This window comes from Eptatretus burgeri, unplaced genomic scaffold, assembly GCF_056783735.1.
Source record: "Eptatretus burgeri isolate ZD-2024b unplaced genomic scaffold, Ebu_testis_v1 Ebu_testis_scaffold_3167, whole genome shotgun sequence".
NCBI lineage: Eukaryota > Metazoa > Chordata > Myxini > Myxiniformes > Myxinidae > Eptatretus > Eptatretus burgeri.
In genome coordinates, this window is record NW_028225115.1 from 1 (window position 1) to 20,263 (window position 20,263).

General features: G+C 47.2%; 1 protein-coding gene across 1 annotated transcript in view; it reads right to left on the reverse strand.

Moving 5' to 3' along the window:
- Positions 1–210: 210 nt before the first annotated feature.
- The window catches only part of LOC147006535 (dynein axonemal heavy chain 8-like), a 262,978-nt gene continuing 242,925 nt past the window's right edge, over positions 211–20,263 (reverse strand). Inside the window, exons 39-40 of the mRNA XM_085868614.1 lie at positions 9,755–10,001; positions 211–1,149 (exon numbers count right to left, since the gene is read on the reverse strand). Of these exons, the coding sequence (XP_085724740.1) occupies positions 854–1,149; positions 9,755–10,001 (543 nt within the window). The 3' untranslated portion in view covers positions 211–853. The remainder of the gene's footprint in view (positions 1,150–9,754; positions 10,002–20,263) is intronic.

Below are 20,263 nucleotides of genomic sequence, written 5' to 3' on the forward strand. Positions count from 1 at the left end.
ATCTCAAGTCAGCATGCAGAAATTACTGACACTCGAGAATTCTTGTATAAAATGTTTTCAGGAAGCCAGAACATTCCACTGTGGCTTTCCGAAGCAAGGCTTGTGGAAGGACCCAAAACGATGTTCACACTCGGCCTTGCCTTCCAAGATGAGAAGGCAATCTGATGGATTGTGAATCCCTCGACTCAAGGTTCTGTATTTTCGGAGGAAATATTGCTGGTTGATATGGAGGTCAGTTGTTTTGAACAATTCCACACATTCACCAAAACCTCATCAATTCGTCCTCATCACAAACCGAACCTGTCCACCAAATTTCATTTGAATCTGTCCACAAGGTTTTTGAGATATCCTGCACACAAATAGACAGACAGAGAGGGCTGAACGCATGACCTCCTTCCACCTTCGGCGATGGAGGTAACGAAGTACTTGGAGCCAAATGGGACGACGGAGTCGTGATGGGTTCGCAAATATCGCCAGGTCCACAAAGACAGGTGATACCACAGTAAAACAATGTTGGTTAAGAATGCAATGATTGGGTCAGGCCTGTTGCTTTGTTGGAAACATTGGCAGGGATACTGTGGATGGAGGGAGGACAGCCAACTCCAACGAGCAGGCATTGTGGCTGTTGTCATCACAGAAGAAAACAGCTGGGGTGGGTGGTTGGCATCAGGCTTATCTTTGTGGGAAAGAGAGGTGTATTTGGAATAATCAGTACAAAGGGGGGAACGAAACACGTTAAAAGTAGGTGCTCAAGTACAAAAATGCACGTACGTGTTTACAAACGTCAAGTTGACCCTCACAACTGCCCCATGCATTTTCCCATGGACATACTTTCCAAGCAATGCATTAATAACTAAAAGAAAAAAATTGAAAATATTCCAGGAGGAACAGCAAAAGGTGAACGTACCATCAATATGGGCCTCCAGCTGAGTGCGGAGGAGCTGATGTAAACCATTCCCATCCTGGACACGGTTGCAGGAGATGCGTTATCAATGTTGTGCACTTCAAACAACAGTTTGCAGTTTGGTGACATGGTGATGCGGTCACCATTGGCTAATGTCAGGGTCTTATTGTCGTCAAGCACAGAGTTCAGGTTTTCAATCCAAATGGCATCAACAGGGCCATCAAGAACAATCCATATGTTTTCACCTTAGAAAAGAACGAATGATGATGTTTCGGTCATGATGTAAAAAAAAACAAGGACAGGGAAGTATGAGGAAGCTCCCAACCTAAATTTTATCTTTTGAAAATGAGATTATTCCAATAATAACATTAATATATTTGAATCATAAACACTCAAAGTTGATAAAGAAGTGTTTGATGTTGTTGCTTGAGTGGATCTCTGAGATCACTTAAAAGAATAATCAATTGTCGTGGAAGTAAAGGACAAACAATGAGTGTATTATTGTTCCATCCATCCACTCTGTGCAGAACATTGGTGCTGCGAGGCTATTGGGCACAATCCTGAACAGGTCACCACTCCAAGAAGGACACTCAAATGGCTCAATCATCCCAGCAAGCTGGGTGGGACTCATTTCGCTCACCTCAGTGGGATGACAGATTGAGTCAACCCCACCTGGTATCAATTCAACAGCAAAGCAGGATTTGAACTCAGGACCCGAGGATCCTAAGCCCACCATCCCAACAATGAAGCCAACACCAGGCAAGTGCATCATTCCCTGTCAAGAACAGGTTCTTGACAATTCTGGTGCGGAAACAGGGGGAATATTTCTGGTGTTCCAGACAGTCATAAACAGGATGTATCTCTGAAGGCATGAAGGGAGGGTGAGGAGAGAGTTGGAAAGGTGGAATGTGGGGGGGGGGGACGAGGAGGGAAGGGAGAAGGACTGGAATTACCCTGTAATTTGTGGATGAGAGAGCAGGAGGATAGGATACCATTACCCTGAGCCAATCCTTGCTTTGGGATGGGAGAGATGGTGTATGATTGGCTTTTGTGTCTGATGCACTGACACAAAGAACCAAAACCTACTGCAGATGGTGGCATGATGATGATGATGATGAAGGTCACAGCAACTGGTACAGGAAGTGCTGAGAGCTAATTCAAAGAGTAAGGGAAGATGCAGGGTGTGGAAAAGGGTGTGATGGTGCATAAAAAGTTGGTGGAAATAACAGCACCTTTGAAATGTTTGAACATAGAGTGAGAATAAAACCTTCCTTGCTTTGAGAAGACATGGAACAAGTATTAATTCCATTTTAACAGATCTACTGTTAGTTTATGGCAGATGGATCAAGTTGTTACAATGGAAACAAATGAACGATGAAGGTGAGTAGCTCACCTTGATCTAACCAAGCAAATAAAGTGAGTGTTCATTGATGCAGATACTGACTCTACTGGAGTTGGAGAAGGTCGAACTGAAGAGCAGTTGGAGAGCAGGTAGTGAAAGACATATTGGGCCAATTACTTTGCACCTACCAAGGGAATAAATCCATCTTCAGTCATGGATTACTTTACTCAGTGGCCTGATGCTGACCTGTTAGCCATTGAGGAAGCAAGTGTGGTAGTGCAAGCCTTGATGGAAGGGTTTGTGTCCTGGCTTGGCATCGCTGAGGAGCTGCACATCGGCCAGGGTCCAAATTTTAAAAGTAGATGACGAAAAGAAATGTGCACAATCCTAGAGGTTCAAAAGACCTGGAAGACTCCATTGAGATCAGACTCCATTGGTGGAGAGGTGAAGTCACAACAACTAGCTTGGTACACCTTTACCTATCAAAAGAATTGAGGCTAACATCACCAAAATGTGTTATTGACCTGTCAAGCTGCTCAACATGAGACCACCTGTTGTCGCCAAACATTATTGACGTATGGAAGTGAGTTATAATCCCCCATTGATTTGATGTGTGGAAAGAGGGCAGCTTGTGCAACTCGTGGACGGATAGCCACGTCATTTGAAGGACAACCTGCAGAAGGCCATGAGTTCACTGGGAAGCGAATCATTTGCACAAGAGGTCAGTGGAATTGCTAATAGCTGGATGTATCGATCATGTGGATGAGCAAGGGTTTTCGGAGGAGATCCAAATACCAAAAGGAGGATGTGAATAAGAAACGAGGTGAGCTTAAAGACGATAAAGCTCCAGGGCGAAATAATATGCCTCAAATAATATTCAAGGAGGTGGCAGAGCAGACAAGTGTGAAGTTAGCCGATATCTTCAACAGCTCATTGGAGTTCAGACAGGTACCAGAGGATTGGAGAGAAGCAAATGTAACACCATTATTTCAGAAAGGATCCAGAGACAAGACCTGTTGGTTTGACTTCAACAAGGGATTTTTGAAATTACATCATCCACCATATATTGCTCAATCGGGGAGGTCTGGACATATTTCATGCCAGCCAGGTAAGGAATGTAGAATGAAACAACTAAAAAAAAACTTTCAAACTGAAAGAAAGGGGTGTGCCTCTGCACAACCAAACAGTTGGAGAACTTACTGATCAACTCATCCAAAATTTTGAAATCTTGCAGTCCGTTCTTCAAACTTCCCGATGATATGACCTCGTGATTTGTTACCCTCGCCGCAGGAAAGGGGATTCCATTTGGATTCGTGTATGTCTGTTTGTTTGTTTGTTTGTGTCCACAGAACGTGTTTTTCTCTGCAACGGCTTGTCGGATCGACAGGAAATTTTCACGACAGGATGCAGAATGATGGAATGATAATTATGACGTCATACGTCACATGGTGCAGCAGTCATGTTAGAAAAAAAGGAAAACCTTCGGACCTCTGAATCTCCGAAACCGCAACAAGGAAAAAAAAATTTGAAACTTTACACGTGGCAAGCACTCAACTTGGGGGAATAAGTGATTTTTTTTGTTTATGACGTCATAGGTGCCTTCGTTATGACGTCGTAGTCGCATACGTGGAATGGAAATATGAATGAGGGTCATCGAGGGATAAATTGGTCCACAGAAAAAAAAAATGACGACATCATCGGTCAGATGCTTCGGCAGCCATATTGTTAAAAAAAACAAACAAAAAAAAACTTCAAAAAATATCCTCTGAAACTGCTGAACAGATTAGAGGCAAAACTTGGATTGAGAAAAATTCTTTAAAAATTCTTTCTCTTTCACTGCTTCATCGATCGATGTGAAACGTCACAATTATGATCGAGCAGTTATGGGGAATACAGGTTTTAAATTTCAACCTCAACGGACGCATGGGCTGGCAGCCAGCATTATTTAATATTTATTGATCTGTAGTTATTATCTTGTCAAACGAAGTGTTTGCAAGATATGTTAGTCAGCTTGTATGTTTTTTTTTTTTGTCTGTAATAACGTATAAAAAATTCTGCAGAGCACAGTTATCATTGGAAATTTTTGTAACTTCGCATATCAGAGGCCTAGAGAGGTCCCTTTCAGCGCATAAAATTTTGAAGGTCAAGCAAGGTCAAATGTCAAGGTCACTTTGGCGCAAATCAGGGGAGTCGACGAAACCCTTATTTTTTGAGTAATTTTGATCGGATCGTCTTCAAACTTGATGGGAATATAGTTCATGGTCTGGCGCTCAGCTGATTATTTTTTCTTGGCGATTGGCCTTGACCTTCATGTGTTTTTTTTGTTTTTTTTTGGTCTATAATCATGTATAAATCACTCTGCAGAGCACAGCTGTCATTGGAAATTTTTGTAACTTTGCATATCAGAGGCCTATAGAGGTCCCTTTCAGCGCAAAAAAATTTGAAGGTCAAGGTCAAAGGTCAAGGTCACTTTGTCGCAAATCAGGGGAGTCAACGAAACCCTTATTTTTTGAGTAATTTTGATCGGATCGTCTTCAAACTTCATGGGAATATAGTTCATGGTCTGGCGCTCAGCTGATTAATTGTTGGTGACGATTGGCCTTGAACTTCATATGTTTTTTTTTTTTTTGGTCTGTAATCACGTGTACATCACTCTGCAGAGCACAGTTATCATTGGAAATGTTTGTAATTTCGCATATCAGAGGCCTATAGAGGTCCCTTTCAGCGCATAAAATTTTGAAGGTCAAGGTCACTTTGTCGCAAATCAGGGGAGTCGACGAAATTTGGTGGCGATTGGCCTTGACCTTCATGGTTAGCGCCTGAGGTCAAACATATTTGACCCCAAGGTCAAATTTTCAAGTTTTATGAACCATATCGTGTAGTACCTCAAATTGAACACCTCGATGAGTGATTTCTAGATATGTCAAGCTTGAGACATTATGACGTCATTTGGTGACGTTATGAGGCAAAAGCATATTTTTCATGGTTACTCTGTAGAACGATTCTCATCGGAATCTCTCGTGGGCAGATATTCCTCAAGGAGTCGCTCCTGGTGGATAGCAGCTCTGTTCACCTCAGTGTGACCTTAAAGAAGTCACACGTGGTCACCTTTTGGCAAGATACGGGTCACCCTGCGGGTGACATTGGTTTATTTTTATATCTTTTTTGGAAAACAATCTCACTTGCTTGCACCTGGATGGGTTTGAGGGAAGAGGAGTAGCAGCAGGTAAAATGAGAATCCTATCCAGGTTCATCTTTGCTTTTTGCTTGTTCGGGTTCCTTCCGATTACTCCAGTGATGTCCCGATTTGGTGTTCCGTCTGATTTGAATTTAATTCATTTTAATCCTATTCTGAATCCAATTGAATAATAATAATAAACGCCGTGGGTCAGGGTCCGGTGTCCGATCAAATTAGGGTTGCATCAAAGCAGGACGTCTTGGTACCTCCTGGTCTCAAGTGACCTTGCAAACAGGCTCTGGACCAATTTCTCACGTCGCGGTTCATGGCACACCAGACAAAATGTTGAGTCACGAGGTGCTGAGTTGCCCTGACACCAGGGATCACGTTTTGCCTGGAAAGTATGCGATAATGGCTTGTGGTCAGTGCAAACACAAAACTGCTGACCCTCAAGCGCGTGATGAAAACTGAGGATTGCGAGGTACACCGCCAGCAACTCGCGACTAAAGATGCTGCACCTTGTCTCTGCTGGCTGCAACATTTTGGAAAACAAGGAAATGGGCTCCCACTTCCCTTCCACATGCTGTTGGAACACACCGCCGATGCCACATCTGACACATCCACCATGATACATCGCGGTGCGTCTGACTCAGGATGGACAAGCATTGTCGCCTCTGCTTGCGAAGACCTCACTGCGGTAAAAGCAGCAGCACATTCGTCGGACCAAATAAGAAGTCTTTTTGGCTCCTTCCCACGTCGTGTCAGGAGGCCAGTTAGTGGATGAAAGGTGTCTGCACAGTTTGGACGAATCTCCTGTAAAAATTCACCGTGCCCAGGAACTCCCGTAGCTTGCGCACTGATGATGGCTGCAAATAATCCTGGATCACCTTGACCTTGTCAGCCGGTGGATGAATGCCGTGCTCGTCGATCAAGTGGCCCAAAAACTGTAATGAGGACACACCAGACTGACATTTGGCAGGATTTATGACGACCCCATAATACGAGCTGCGAATGCTGTCCATGCTCCTTCATCGTCTCGCTGGCCATGAGCAGGTCATCAATGAAAGCACAAACGAAAGGTGAACCCCGGATGACCTTATCGACGAAGGGCTGAAAAGTTTGTGCTGCATTGCGTAACCCAAAGGGCATGCGCACAAACTCGAAAAGGCCAAAAGGAGTGGTCATGGCTGTCTTGTGTACATCGGTCGGCTCCGCTGGAATCTGATGACACATCCTCACGAAGTCAAGCTTGGAGAAAACTTGCTCTCCCCGGAATCGGGACGTAAAATTTTGCAGGTGTGGTGCAGGTTAACAGTCTGGTACAGTGTTCCTCCATGAGGAGGGTGTGGTACCCCGTGGTGACGAGACATCTTCTTCTGAACAAATCCTGACACCAGGACGATGACATTGTTGTGTGTCGGTCTCCTGCTTGTTGCTGTGGGTCCATCGATGACCACGCTCCTCCTTAAGATGACATGAACGAGCCTGTGCTTGGGCGGTTAGCTGGTCCATTTGGGTTCTAAGCCGTTGCATGTCGGACGTGGCTGGTGCGGATACGTCACAGTCAAACTGGGATGTGACCGCACCGATGGAGGAAATGGGTGGGGGAGCGACTTGGATGATCTTTTCAGCTATATCAGCGAGTTTCTCGATATTGACTGAATCGCTAGTTGAAACAAGGATATGCTGAGCATTGATTAGCAATCGTTGGAGGAAAAGCTGCTTGGGTATTTTATCCACTTGGTCTAGGTTATCATCACCGAACAATTGTCACATCCTTCGGAGAAATTGAGAAGACTTACAATCCCCCCAGCTCCTCCGAATAAAGAAGTTGATGAAAGCGTTTTTGTAATGATGCGGATCTGCCCTGACGGAGTCATACGGCCTTTCGGTGGGTGGCTCAATGACAATGCTCCGCACCTCTTGTGCTTTCTCTGGATGAAGAGAAGCCAAGACGTATGGAAATTTGGTATCCTTTGCTGTGGTTCCTTGGGTGAGAAACTGTGCATCGACTTGAGCGAACCATGTGGTGGGGTCATTTTCCCAAAATGGAGGTAATTTCAAGTTCACAGCTGCGACGGGAGGAGGACTTTCATTCGACATGACGGAATATTTAATGCATCAGTCAGGTCGAATCACATCACGTTTGTCAGATCTTGATCACGTCGGGGTCACGAATTGTGATCACTCCTTTCAGTATGCTGGATATGATGATGATGCTAAAAACAGAACAAAATAAATCTCACTCACATTGAAAACGCAATGACATGTTGGAAATCAAGTTCGGCTGATTTCTCCTTCGCCGTCTCTCCAGCGGCTGCTGAAGAAGGAAGGATTTATTTGGTGTTGAACCGCTGCAGCTTTAAAATGGCCTCGAAGATGGAAAGCAGAAGAGACTCGTTCATTGTCATCATGGTTGTTCAGCCAAACAAACGAAATCCACTTCACTCAATAGTCTTGGTAATGTCGAACAAAAGTCACTTTTAAATATTGACGTGTTGAGTGTCTCATGAACAGGGATGAGAAAATGCTTGGAAGTAAAGGCGCGTGAGCTTCGAACATGTCGTGATGACGAGCTCTCGTTTGCCTTGGCCTTCCAGCACCCCTGCCTTGACTGGCTCTCTGGAAGGATGCGACTGATTGGCTACTGGAGTTCACGGGTTTGCATTAATGCAGATATTCGCAAATTGAAAAATAATTAATGAATTAAGGAGTAAAGAAAAATTAATGAGCCACTGCAAGAACAATGAAAACAGGGACAACAAAAGGCAGGGAGTGGCATTGGAGTGGGTGACGCAGGAGAAGGATCTGGTGGTGGTTGTAGATATAGGGAGTAATCAGACAGCACAGTGCCAAGCAGCTGTCAGGAGAGCTAAATTGATTCTCGGCTTAACTGGACGAAGCTATGAGGAGTGTCTGAAGGAGACATATGAGATCATGAAGTGTATGGCCAAAATAAGTGCGGGAACGTTGTTCAGCAGAACAAATAGTGATAGGACGAGGTATCATAGCTCGAGAATGAAAAGAGGAGAGTTATGACGACATTAAGGCAACTGGTCTTTCACGCGGAGTGCAGTTAACGCGTGGATTCGTCTTCCTGGAAAGGCTTGTCGCGGCAGCAGAAATGTTGGATCGTTTTAACTGGAATAGATGGGTACCCAGAGGGAATGAAATAGCAGGATACAAGGATATCCGACTGTATAAAATAAGGCAATTATCTGCATATTTGTGGAAAAATACATGGCTCGGCCAATCTTCAAAAAAAACTTGCATGCATGCTGGGGGTACCTGGGTCAGTTCATGGGCATAAAATCCCCCCTCTCCCTCCCTCAACCCCGTGAGGGTGGAGAGCCCACCGATGATTTTTGCCCGCACGGCTGGGCCAATCTCCACAATTTTTTGTTTCATGTGTGCTGGAGGTTCTCAGTGCCAGCTCATGGGCACAACCGCCCTCCCCCGAGGGGTGGAGACAACTTCCAATTTCCACATGAAACACATGGCACAGTGAAAGTAGTTTGGCAACAGGGGTGGGATTACGAAGCATGGCACAAAATATATTTGCCCCACCAACCCCAATATGACCAGTCCCCTGACGCCCTCCCATCCAGATTTATTACCATCCAACACTAAACAAAATTTAAACTTGTCAACATGACAAAATCCACATGTACACATGGCACAGTGAAAGTAGTTTGGTGACAGGAGTGGGATTACGAAGCATGGCACAAAATATATTTTCCCCACCAACTCCAATATGACCACTCCCCTCCCATCCAGACTTATTACCATCCAACACTAAACAAAATCTAAACTCGTCAACATGACAAAATCCACATGTACACATGGCACAGTGAAAGTAGTTTGGCGACAGGAGTGGGATTACGAAGCATGGCACAAAATATATTTTCCCCACCAACTCCAATATGACCACTCCCCTCCCATCCAGACTTATTACCATCCAGCACTAAACAAAATCTATACTTGTCAACATGACAAAATCCACATGTACACGTGGCACAGTGAAAGTATTTTGGCGACAGGGGTGGGATTACGAAGCATGGCACAAAATATATTTTCCCCACCAACCCCAATATGACCACTCCCCTCCCATCCAGATTTATTACCATCCAACACCAAACAAAATCTAAACTCGTCAACATGTCACAAAGCAGAATCAGGATTTATGAGTCATAAGCAAGATGGAATCCTGTGGACCCATACAAATTAGGAAATACGTCAATACTTTTAATATGCACCGGAATCTATTAACTATAATCAATGATTCATAAATACTCTCCCAAATCAAAGAAAATTCCTTCACAAATCTTACCCTTTTTCGATTTGAGGGTCTTTCTCCAGAGTGTGGAAAAAATGCCGTCGGTCCAGTCATTCGTGGCTGTGTCTAGACGACCAAACATTTGTGGTGCTGTGATGGCCTTCGGGTTCATTCTCATCTCACGGTGTGGACATCCATTCTCCGTCATAGCTTTCATCAACGTATGTATCACAGACGTCTTACCGGATCCACTCGGACCCAACATCATCAAGCCGTGTCGCACCTTTGCTGTCTCGTACAGCTAAACGATGGAACAGTGGGAAAGATGTGATTAAAAAAAAACGAGATGGTGCATGAGAGAGAACACAAGAAAAGAAAGACATCATATAAAATGAGAGGACGTAGAACACCTTACCCTGTGCCGTCTGGAGGAAAAGGGACATGGGAAAGGTATTTTTAATTTTTTGCTTTGCGTTTCTGAGCACAATCGATATGTCCTATGAGCCGGGATTTTGTCTGAATCTCGATAATCGGCAACACTGAGAGGGGGATGATGTAAAATGGTGTAATATTTTGCCCAAATACTGCTAAACTGACAGTTTTTCGAAACGCCAACAAGGTGATTTGTGTTCTCCAGTGCTCAAGTAGATAATTCACATGAAATAAAAAGTTTTTAAAGGCTGGAGGAAAAAAAAAAACTTTTGTTTTTGGAAGTTTACCACCGTTGACGCAGTGTCTTTCACAACAAAATGTTTAACACGTTAAATACGTTGTTCATGCCTGTTGCTTGTGTCCATCATGACGTCACTAAAACGGTAAGTTTTCCTATATTTGGAAAGATTTCAAATTTTGTCGGATTGACAGACACGCAGACAGACTAAACAATTACCGTACAAAAGTAAAACGGCATTCGGAGAGCGCTTAGTCTCACCTCGCACATTCATTCGGAACAAAAACACCATCGTTAGCAAAACACTCCACCATTATGACTCACTGCTATTATGGCCCATATATGGTACCTTCAGATCAGATCTGTCAGGTCAGGCCAGATCAGATCTGTGAACTGTCACAGGTATCATGGAAACCAAAACTAACCTGTTTCATGGTCGGGTTGTCGGCGACTAAACCATTTCCTTCACCAGGTTTTCTGGTGAGGAGGGTGTATAATATGGACACCCAAGCAGGATTAAAAACAAAACCTGTCAAAGGGCAGAGTAGCTCCTTATTGAGTCAGTCGTAGGCCTCCGTCGGTCGATGTCGACCATGGATGATGATGTGCCCAAGTTGTCGTTTGAGGCCGTGGTGACGTCATGGCTGAAACAGCATCGGCCGTGGCTGATCAGTCCGATTCGGGAGTGGCAGTCTCTGCCGCATCGGGTGCAGGTGTGGGTGGTCGCATAGGTTGTCTCCACAGGAGCGCGCCTTCCGTCTGGCTCTCTTTTCTTCAGCCAGGTTCTGAATCTTTTCCTCTCCTGCCTTGAGTTGTCTTTGGAGCACGCTGCGCCATCTGTTGCGGTCAGCTGCTATGTCCTCCCAGCTCTCAGTGTTGATATTCAGAGCTTTCATGTCGCGCTTGCAGACATCCTTGGAGCACAGCTGGGGACGGCCGACAGATCTCTTGCCAGAGGCTAGCTCATCATAAAGGATATCCTTCGGGATGCGGCCGTCCTCCATCCGGCACACGTGGCCGAGCCAGCGCAATGGTAGACCCAAGATAGGTGAACTGTTGGACAACGTCTCGTTCATAGCTGTCGATGGTGATAACAGGGGAGTATCCACATTTTGTCCCAGCACGTTGGTCTTTTTCAGGCTGATGGTGAGACCAAAGTCTTTGCAGGCTTGAGAGAATCTGTCCATGAGACACTGGAGTTGTTGTTCGGAGTGTGAGGTGACTGCAGCATCATCAGCGAAGAGTATGTCTCTGATAAGGGCCTCGCGTAACTTGGTCTTCGCTTTCAGTCTTGCGAGATTTAACAGTCGTCCATCTGATCTTGTGTGTCGGTACACTCCTTCGGTTGAGGTCCCAAATGCATGCTTCAAGAGCAGAGAGAAAAATATGCCAAAGAGGGTGGGTGCTAGGACACAGCCTTGTTTCACACCACTCTTGATGTCAAAGGGCTCGGACATGCTGCCCTCATACTGGATGGTTGCCTTCATGTCATCGTGGAATGACCTGATCATGCCATGTAGTTTCGGGGGGCATCCGATTTTCAAAACGATGTTAAAAAGCCCATCCCTGCTTACCTGGTCAAACGCTTTAGTGAGGTCAATGAAGGTAACATGTAGGGTCTTCTGCTGTTCACAGCACTTCTCCTGTAGTTGACGGAGGGAGAAGATCATGTCCACTGTTGAGTGTTCTGCTCGGAAGCCGCACTGGGACTCAGGGTAGACCCGCTCAGCTAGTTTCTGAAGGTGCACAAGCACGACTCGGGTGTTGAGTTTGAGGAGGGAAATGCCCCTATAGTTGTTGCAGTCACTTCTGTCACCCTTGTTCCCATACAGGGTGACAGTCTTGGGATCTCTCACGTCTTGCGGTATGGCTCCTTCTCTCCAGCACTGGCGAAGGACGTCATACAGTGAATACAAGAGGGTGTTTTTGCAGCTCTTGATCAGATCCGGCGGGATGCCATCGTTGCCAGGTGCTTTGCCACAGGCCATACTGTCAATAACCTTACGGAGTTCCTCCAGTGTTGGTTCGGCATCTAGCTCCTCCATGATGGGCAGAGGTTCGATGGCGTCAAGGGCTGAAGTGACAACGACGTTCTCTCTGGAATATAGCTCTGGGTAGTACTCTACCCATCTCTCCGCCTGCTTGCCTTTGTCGGTGATCACTTCCCCGCTGGACGATTTGAGGGGGGCTGTTTTGCTCTGAGTTGGACCTAGAGCTTTCTTGATCCCCTCATACATCCCTCTGATGTTGCCTGTTACAGCTGCAGTCTGGATGTCGTCGCTGAGCTGCTTCCAGTATTCATTGGCACATCTTCTCGCTGTCTGCTGCACTTTGCTCCTGGTGGCTCTGAGTGCTTGGAGGGACTTCTCACTTGGTGAGCACTTGTATTCAGCAAGTGCAGCACGCTTCTCTTCGATGACGGGAGTCATCTCACTGGACTTGGCTTCAAACCAGTCGCAGTTCTTAGAGGTCTTCCTCCCAAAGATTGCGAAGGCTGTTTTCTGAATTGTCTCCCGGAGGAGACAATTTCTCAGAACAAATCGTCTCCCATTTCTCAGAAGCAGAGTTGTGCGGTTGGTCTATAGACAGGGCATCTTCAAGGAACTTGGCAAACTCAACTTTTTCTGGATACTGCATCTTGGTGGTATCGATGCGTGGCTTCCCCACTTGTTTGGTGCGATGGATCTTCCTTGGGTGTAGCCTGATGTTGCTGCACACTAGTGAATGGTCGGTGTCGCAATCTGCACTATGGAATGTGCGAGTGAGGAGCACAAACTTGAGGCTTGTACGTCTGACAATGACCACGTCCAGCTGGTGCCAATGCTTTGAGCGTGGATGTCTCCATGACACTTTGTGTTGCGGCTTCGTCTGGAAGTAAGAGTTGGTCACGCAGAGGCCGTGATAGGAGCAAAGCTCTAACAGGCGCTGCCCATTCTCATTGATCTTGCCAACTCCAAAGTGTCCCAGGCAAGAAGGCCAAGAGTCATGGTCGGCACCCACTCTGGCATTGAAGTCATCAAGGAGGACGAGGCGTTTATTACTGAGAATATTATTGATGATGTCACTGAGGTTGGTGTAGAACTCGTCCTTTGCCTCAGGTGTGGATGTCAAAGTAGGAGCATAGGCACTGAAAAGGGTGACTGGATCGTCAGAGGTTTGGAGTCGGAGAGTTTTTTTTTGTTTTTTTTTGTATACCTTGGTCGAGGCTCGTATGAGAGCGAACACACAACTCACAGCAAGGAGGCATGAGACAAGAGGGGCGGGAGTGGAAGGGACAAAACAGTGGGGAACAGACACATTAGGTGAACTGTGGAAGGGAGAGGGATGGGGATGGGACGGGGAACATGGCGAAGAGAAGATGGACATTTCAGGGACTTTCAGGAAGGAAAGCAGGAGAAATGAAGGAAGTGGGCTTGGGTGGATTATCGGGGGTAGAAAAGATCGAGGATTTGGATGGGGGAAGATAAGAGGTGGTGGTGAACAGCTGTTTTGAAAGCCTGGAGGGAAGAATGGGAAAGAATAGAGTGAGGAAGTTTATTCCAAAGGCGGGAAAAAAGAGGAACGAAAGAGTGAAGATGAGCAGTGATCCGTGATTTTGGTAGTTTTACCAGAAGGGGGTTGTTGGCGGACCTTGAGCGCCCTGTGGAAATGTGGTGGGGACAAATCGCAGAGAGAGCAGGGGGGCAAGGCTGGAGAGGAGTCTGTAGAAGACAGAAAGACCACCGACCAACCTGCGGTGATTGAGTGAGAGGCCCAAAGACTCAGCTTCATTGCGGGAGATGCCGATGATCTTAAATGCCCTGGTTTCGACAGCGTGAAGCCGAGAAAGGTGGGAGGCAGGAGCACCAGCCCAGAGGGGAGAGCAGTACTCCATAAGGCTACGGACAAAAGCTTTGAAAGTGGTCAGGAGCTCAAGAGGGCCGAGGAAGGACTTAGCACGACGGAGGCTTCCCAGTCGGCGACTGGCTTTTGAGGCGAGGTTGGAAATGTGACTTTCCCAGGAAAGGTCATGGCAGATAGTGAGACCTAGAAGCTTGAAAGAAAAGACTTCTTCCAGAGGATTGTTGAGAAAGTGGATGGGGGGGTTTTGTAAACGGTCCTTTCGAAGAGACATAGTGAGAGTGTGAGATTTGTCTGGATTGAAAGACATGTTCCACGTGTTGGACCAGTTTGTGATTTTATCCAGATCTGCAGTGAGCGAAGAAGCTGCTGCTTGCCGGTCTGAGGGATGACAGATGGTACGGCAGAGGGTGGAGTCGTCGGCAAAGAGAAATAGAGGATTTTCCAGAGAGTCCGAGAGATCATTGATGAAAACCAGAAAAAGAACAGGGCCCAGAACGCTACCTTGAGGAACTCCAGCCTGCACAGGAAGAGGGGATGAAAGAACTCCATTTAGGGCCACACGTTGACTGCGACAGGAGAGGAAGTCTGCGAGCCATGAGTGGAGATGGCCTTGAATACCATGGGAAGAGAGTTTGGTGAGTAGGGCAGGGTGCCAGACTGTGTCAAAAGCACGTCATATGTCCAGGGATACGGCTCGGATTTCCTGTCTGGCATTGAGGACCTCCATCCATTGATGGGAGAGCAGAAGCAGCATATCCAGGGTAGAGTGACCTGGTCTGAAACCAAATTGATGATTGGAAATCAAGCCATTGGAGAAGAGGAAGGATTTCATGTCTGAAGCGATGATGGATTCCATCACCTTGCTGATGATTGGGAGAAGGCTGATTGGTCTGTAGTTACAGGGATCTGTTTTTGCACCTTTTTATGCAGGGCAGTGATGTTAGCAGATTTCCAAGCAGATGGCAGATGACCTTGGGCAAATAAGAGGGTGAATAGAACAGAGAGAGGGTGAGCAAGAGCAGAAGAGCAGGCTTTGAGGACACGTGGGCTGATGCCGTCTGGACCGGTTGCAGAATCTGACTCGAGGTTTGAAAGCAAGCTCTCCACCTTGTTAGGAGAAAAGGACACAGAGTCCAGGGACAGTTGGGTGCGACTGGGTAAAGTGGGTAGAGATAGTGATGGGTTTAGGACACAAGATTTAGCTGCAAACACCGAGTTTAGACATTCAGCTTTATCACGTGCGGTATCAGCAGTGTGGCCATTTGAGGTAAGGGAGGGGATGGAGGGGGAACATACACCAGAAACAGATTTGATTAAACGCCACCAGGATTTTGAGGAGGGAGAGAGGTTTGAGAGTTCAGACTTGAGATGAGAAAGATGTTGTTTTCTGGCTCTCCTGAGGGTAGAGACACACTTGTTCCGAGCTTTGTGGAAAGAACTGAGATTGCCCTCAGTTGGGTTTGCTTTCCATGAGGCAAAGGCAAGTTGTTTCAGGACAACTGCCTCGCCACATGCTTCAGTAAACCAAGTGCGGGAGGAAGGGTAAGACAACTGAACACGAGAGGGGATAAATCTGTGCATGAGGGAGAGCAAGTTTCTTTGAAAGAATTCCCAGGATGAGTTGATGTTTGAGAAAGTAGTGATAGGAGACCAGTCTGTAAGTTTGATGGCTGCTCGGAGACCCTGCCAGTCGGCTTGAGTGAAATGCCAGACTCGACGGCGGTGAGGTGGTTCTCTGATAACAGCCAGAGAGATGTCCACTTTGACAAGGACGTGGTCAGAAGAACCAATTGGAGCGAAGGAAGAGCAGCAGATATTGTCAGGGAAATTTGTCAAAATCAGATCCAGAAGAGATGGAGTACCATTGGTTGAGATCCGGGTCGGGAAGTTGACCGATTGAGTCAGTCCCAATGAGTCGCAGAAAGCTTTTGCTGAAGTGCCATGGCAGGTGAGAGAGGTACCCACACCTAGCCAACTGGCGTGATGACAATTGAAGTCACCACATAAGAGGAAGAGAGAGTTTGGATGAGAAGATAGAAGATGGTCCATGTTTTCGGATAGTGAGGTGTAGATGGAGTCATCACTGTTCGGTGGACGGTACAGTACACATATAAACATGAGGTGGGAGTGGAGGGGAAGCCGAAGCCAGAGGTATTCCTGGGGGTGTGGGGGAGTGAGAGCAGTGCATGGAGAGTGAGGAATAGAGTCTTTGATGAAGAGAGCAACACCTCCACCAGGACGAGGCTCAGGTCTGTCATACCGTAAGAGGGAGTAACCAGGGAGAGATACTTGGGAGTCAGACACGTCTTGGGAGAGGAAAGTTTCTGTTAGGCAGATAATGTCTGGTTTGTCAGTGGCAACCTGTATGGAAAGATCTGAAAGGTTTGAGCGAAGGCCCCGGATATTTGAGGTCCACACTTTTAATGAAGAGGAAGGGGAGGAGGCTTTGGGTGCAGGAGGTGGAGGGGGAGGGGAGGGTAGGACAAGGGACGAGGGGGCAGGTAAGGAGGGTTGCTGAAGGAGTGTGGGGTATTGCAGAATAGCGAGGGAGGGGGCCGAATGAGGAGGAGAAAAGGCTCTGTGGTGCTGGGGGAGAGGGGGGACAAGAGACAAGGAAGAAGGCAGTTGAGGATTTGAGGAGGTGGAGTGAAGAGATGGAGGTGAGAGGGCAGTGGAGGGAGGCAGGTTGGTGGATGAGAGGGGGGCAACTTTGAGAAGGAAGAGTGAGGGGGATGAAAGGTGGGAGAAAGGTGAGGGGGAATTTTTGAGAGAGGTGAGAGGGAGGCTTGGAGGAAGAAGAGTGGGATGGTTGCTTTGAGTTAGTCGGCGTTCGGACCCCTTGTCACCTGGTTCAACCATTTTCAACAAGGAGTTCCTGACTGCAAATCCTACTCCATGTTCTCTGCGCTCATCTGCACTCTTTCCTTGCCAGAAGAAAGTGTAATCTTTCTCCTCGAGGGTACCTGATCCAGCTGGACGTGTTTCTTGCAGAGCAGCTATGTCCACCTGTAATTTCTGCAGCTCATCATTGATGACGGCTGTCTTTCTCGCATCGCTGATGTCTTGAAGGTCCACAGCGAGTCCTGGTGTCATTGTTCGGACGTTCCAACATCCGAGTTTGAGAACTGGTCTCATGCGTTTATTTGATTTCTTTACTCTGTTGCCTGGTGCGATAGTTGTAGTCTGCTTGTCGGTGTTATCCTAATCCCCATGCAACCAATGAGGAAGACAGACTGTGGCGGGACAACACCTAACTGGCTGGGGGCTGCTCAGCTTAAGGCGGGCGGTAGCTGTCCAGTGAGATCCGAAAATCTCTCCCACCATCAGAAGCAACTCCTGGCACCACGCTCCACACCAATCGAGCACTGTGGCTTATCACCGGTAACCTGCTGCTTCCCGTGTTGTTTCAACGCTGTGAGGCGAAGCTGGAGTGGCCTCTCCAGGGTGCAAGCCAGGGAAAGATAATATGGAGAACCAACTGTTGCCCAAGTAGAAGGTCCCCCCTCTCCACACTGAAGATGGATTCAAAGGAACAGCAAATGCCGCGACAGTTTGGCACCAACAGTGTCACAGGAGTTGCCAGAATGTCGCTGAAAACAGCGGTGGACCACCTTAGGGACCATTTGCTAGATGGCCGTTGGCTCACAGAGAAGCTCATCTGCCCTTTATCAGGTCTTGTTTTTAATCCTGCTGGGTGTCGAGCTACCCACCCTCACTTGACAAGTCCAGTGGAGGAGCCGGTTTAGTCGCCGGACCACTCCACCATGATACAGGTAGTACTGGCTTACATGGTACCAGTAGCAGGCAAAGCCTGACCTGACCTGACCAAAGCCTGACCTTGTGAGTCAACGGCCATCCATATCTAGTGGCCAACTCTGCGGACGTCCTCCTGCAGTTGGGTTACTTTTTTTTTACCTCCACAGGGCAGCTCACCGGATGATGGGATTAGGGCAAAGCCTTCGACACCCACACTCTTTGATGAATGGAGGAAAACCACCCGGGAAACATTCCCGGGTCAGATTGTGGGAGTGTGTGTCGGGGTGGTGCTGAAGTGTCATCCACCAGGCGGCGGTCTCCTTGGGTTAACCTGAGGCTGTCCCTTCAGGTGGGTGCCTGCAATGTCCTATCCCTAAGAGAGGATGATCACATGTCTCTGTTATCATCTCTGCTCAAGCATTTGAACATCGGTATTGCAGCACTCTATGAGGTTCGGAGACCGGATTGCGGCGAGATCATGGCGGGTGGTTACACCTACTATTGGTCTGGAGTTTCTTTGGCTGTGTCCAATGAGCTGATTCCAATGATAATTGAGGTAATGCCGGTCAACGAGCATATTATGGGATGAAGGATTTGTCTCTCCTTGGGTGTCATTTCCCTGGTCTCTGTCTATGCTTCGAATGAGGCGAGTGATCTCACCATGAGGGACGCATTCCATGCCATTCTCAAGTCTGTGGTTGATCAATGCCCCAGGTGAGATACTTTTCTGGTCTTCGGGGAATTAATAGGGGGGGGGGGTCGGGACTGGAACTGATAGTTATGGTTATGGGACATGTGTTGGTCCCCATGGGTATGGAACTGTGAACCAGAATAGTTCTACGTTCCTTGACTTTGCAAGAAGTCATGGACTTCGGGTGGCTGGTTCATGGTTTCAGCGCCCACAGGCTTATCGCTGGACTTGGTATTCTACCGCTGGTGGTGTGGAAAAGGAGATTGACCACATGCTCGATGATGGTCGCTGGAGGATGATCCAGAACTGCAGGGTCTACCAGAGTGCTCAGTTCCTCAACACCGACAACAAGCTTGTGGTCGCAACTCTGAAGTTTCAGCTTCAATCCAGGAGAATGGTAACATCCCAGCCTTGGCTGAATGTTGGCAAACTGAAGAATGAGATGGAATCTGAGGAATTTGAAAACAGGCTGAGTGGGGATTTGAGGGGTTTGAACACTTTAGAGACTCCTGAAGAGTTGTAGTGTGCTTTCAAGACCACCTTCCTTGATGTTTCCGGTGGATGTCTTGGAACTCACCGTTGAGCGAAGAATAATTTTGTGTCTCAAGTAACACTGGATACCATTGACCAGAGTCACAGGGCCAGGCTGAATGGCAGAGCTGAGCTGTTCAGGGAGCTGAGGCGTAAAACTGTACGTGCACTGAGGGTGGACAAGGAGGCCTATGTGCGAGGAATCTGTGAGGGGTGAGAGCATCAGCTGTGGTCTGGTGATTCTCATCCTGCTTTTCAGGGGAATTTGTGCATTGCATTCCTCCAAGCCCATCCTTTGGTGTGCTGTAGTTGGAGTGGAGGGTGGTGGGCTCTTGACAGAGGAGTTTTAAGTGAAGGCCCGCTGGACCGGTTACTTTGAGCGGCTGTACCACCAGATGTTGAGTTGGATGTCAGGGGTGTTTCTATCCCCACTGCTGACCATGCAATCAACTGTGATCAACCTTCGTTTGTTGAAACACAGGCTGTGGTGAACCGGTTGAAATGGTGTCAAGCTCTTGGGATCTGTTGCATCCATGCTGAACTTCTCAAGGCTGGTGGAAATGCTGTACACATGTCGTTGCATGCAGTACTGGGCTCTGCCTGGAAAACAGGCATCATCCCAAGAGGCCAATGGCAACTTTGAAAAAGCTACAGGCCTTTATGGCAAAGACTGGCACTGTGGGCACGTGACAACAATATCCCAAGCACTCAACAAATGTGACCTGTATGGTCGGGTGACAAGAAGGAAGCCATTACTCAAAAATACCCACCTTGAGTCCTGTTTAAGACGTGCCAAAAACCACTCTGGAGATTCTTAAGCCATGTCGCAAAACGTTTTGTGGTCTGACGAAACGAAGACGGAACTTTTTAGCTAAAATGCAAAACGTTACGTTTGGCGCAACCCAGCACAGCACCTCACCCAAAGAACACCATCCCTCCTGTGAAGCACGGTGGTGGCAGCATCACGTTATGGGAATGTTTCACATCAGCAGGGATTGGGGCATTTGTCAAGATAGAAGGGAAAATGGATGGAGCAAAATACAGAAAAATCCTCGAGGAAAACCTGCTGCCC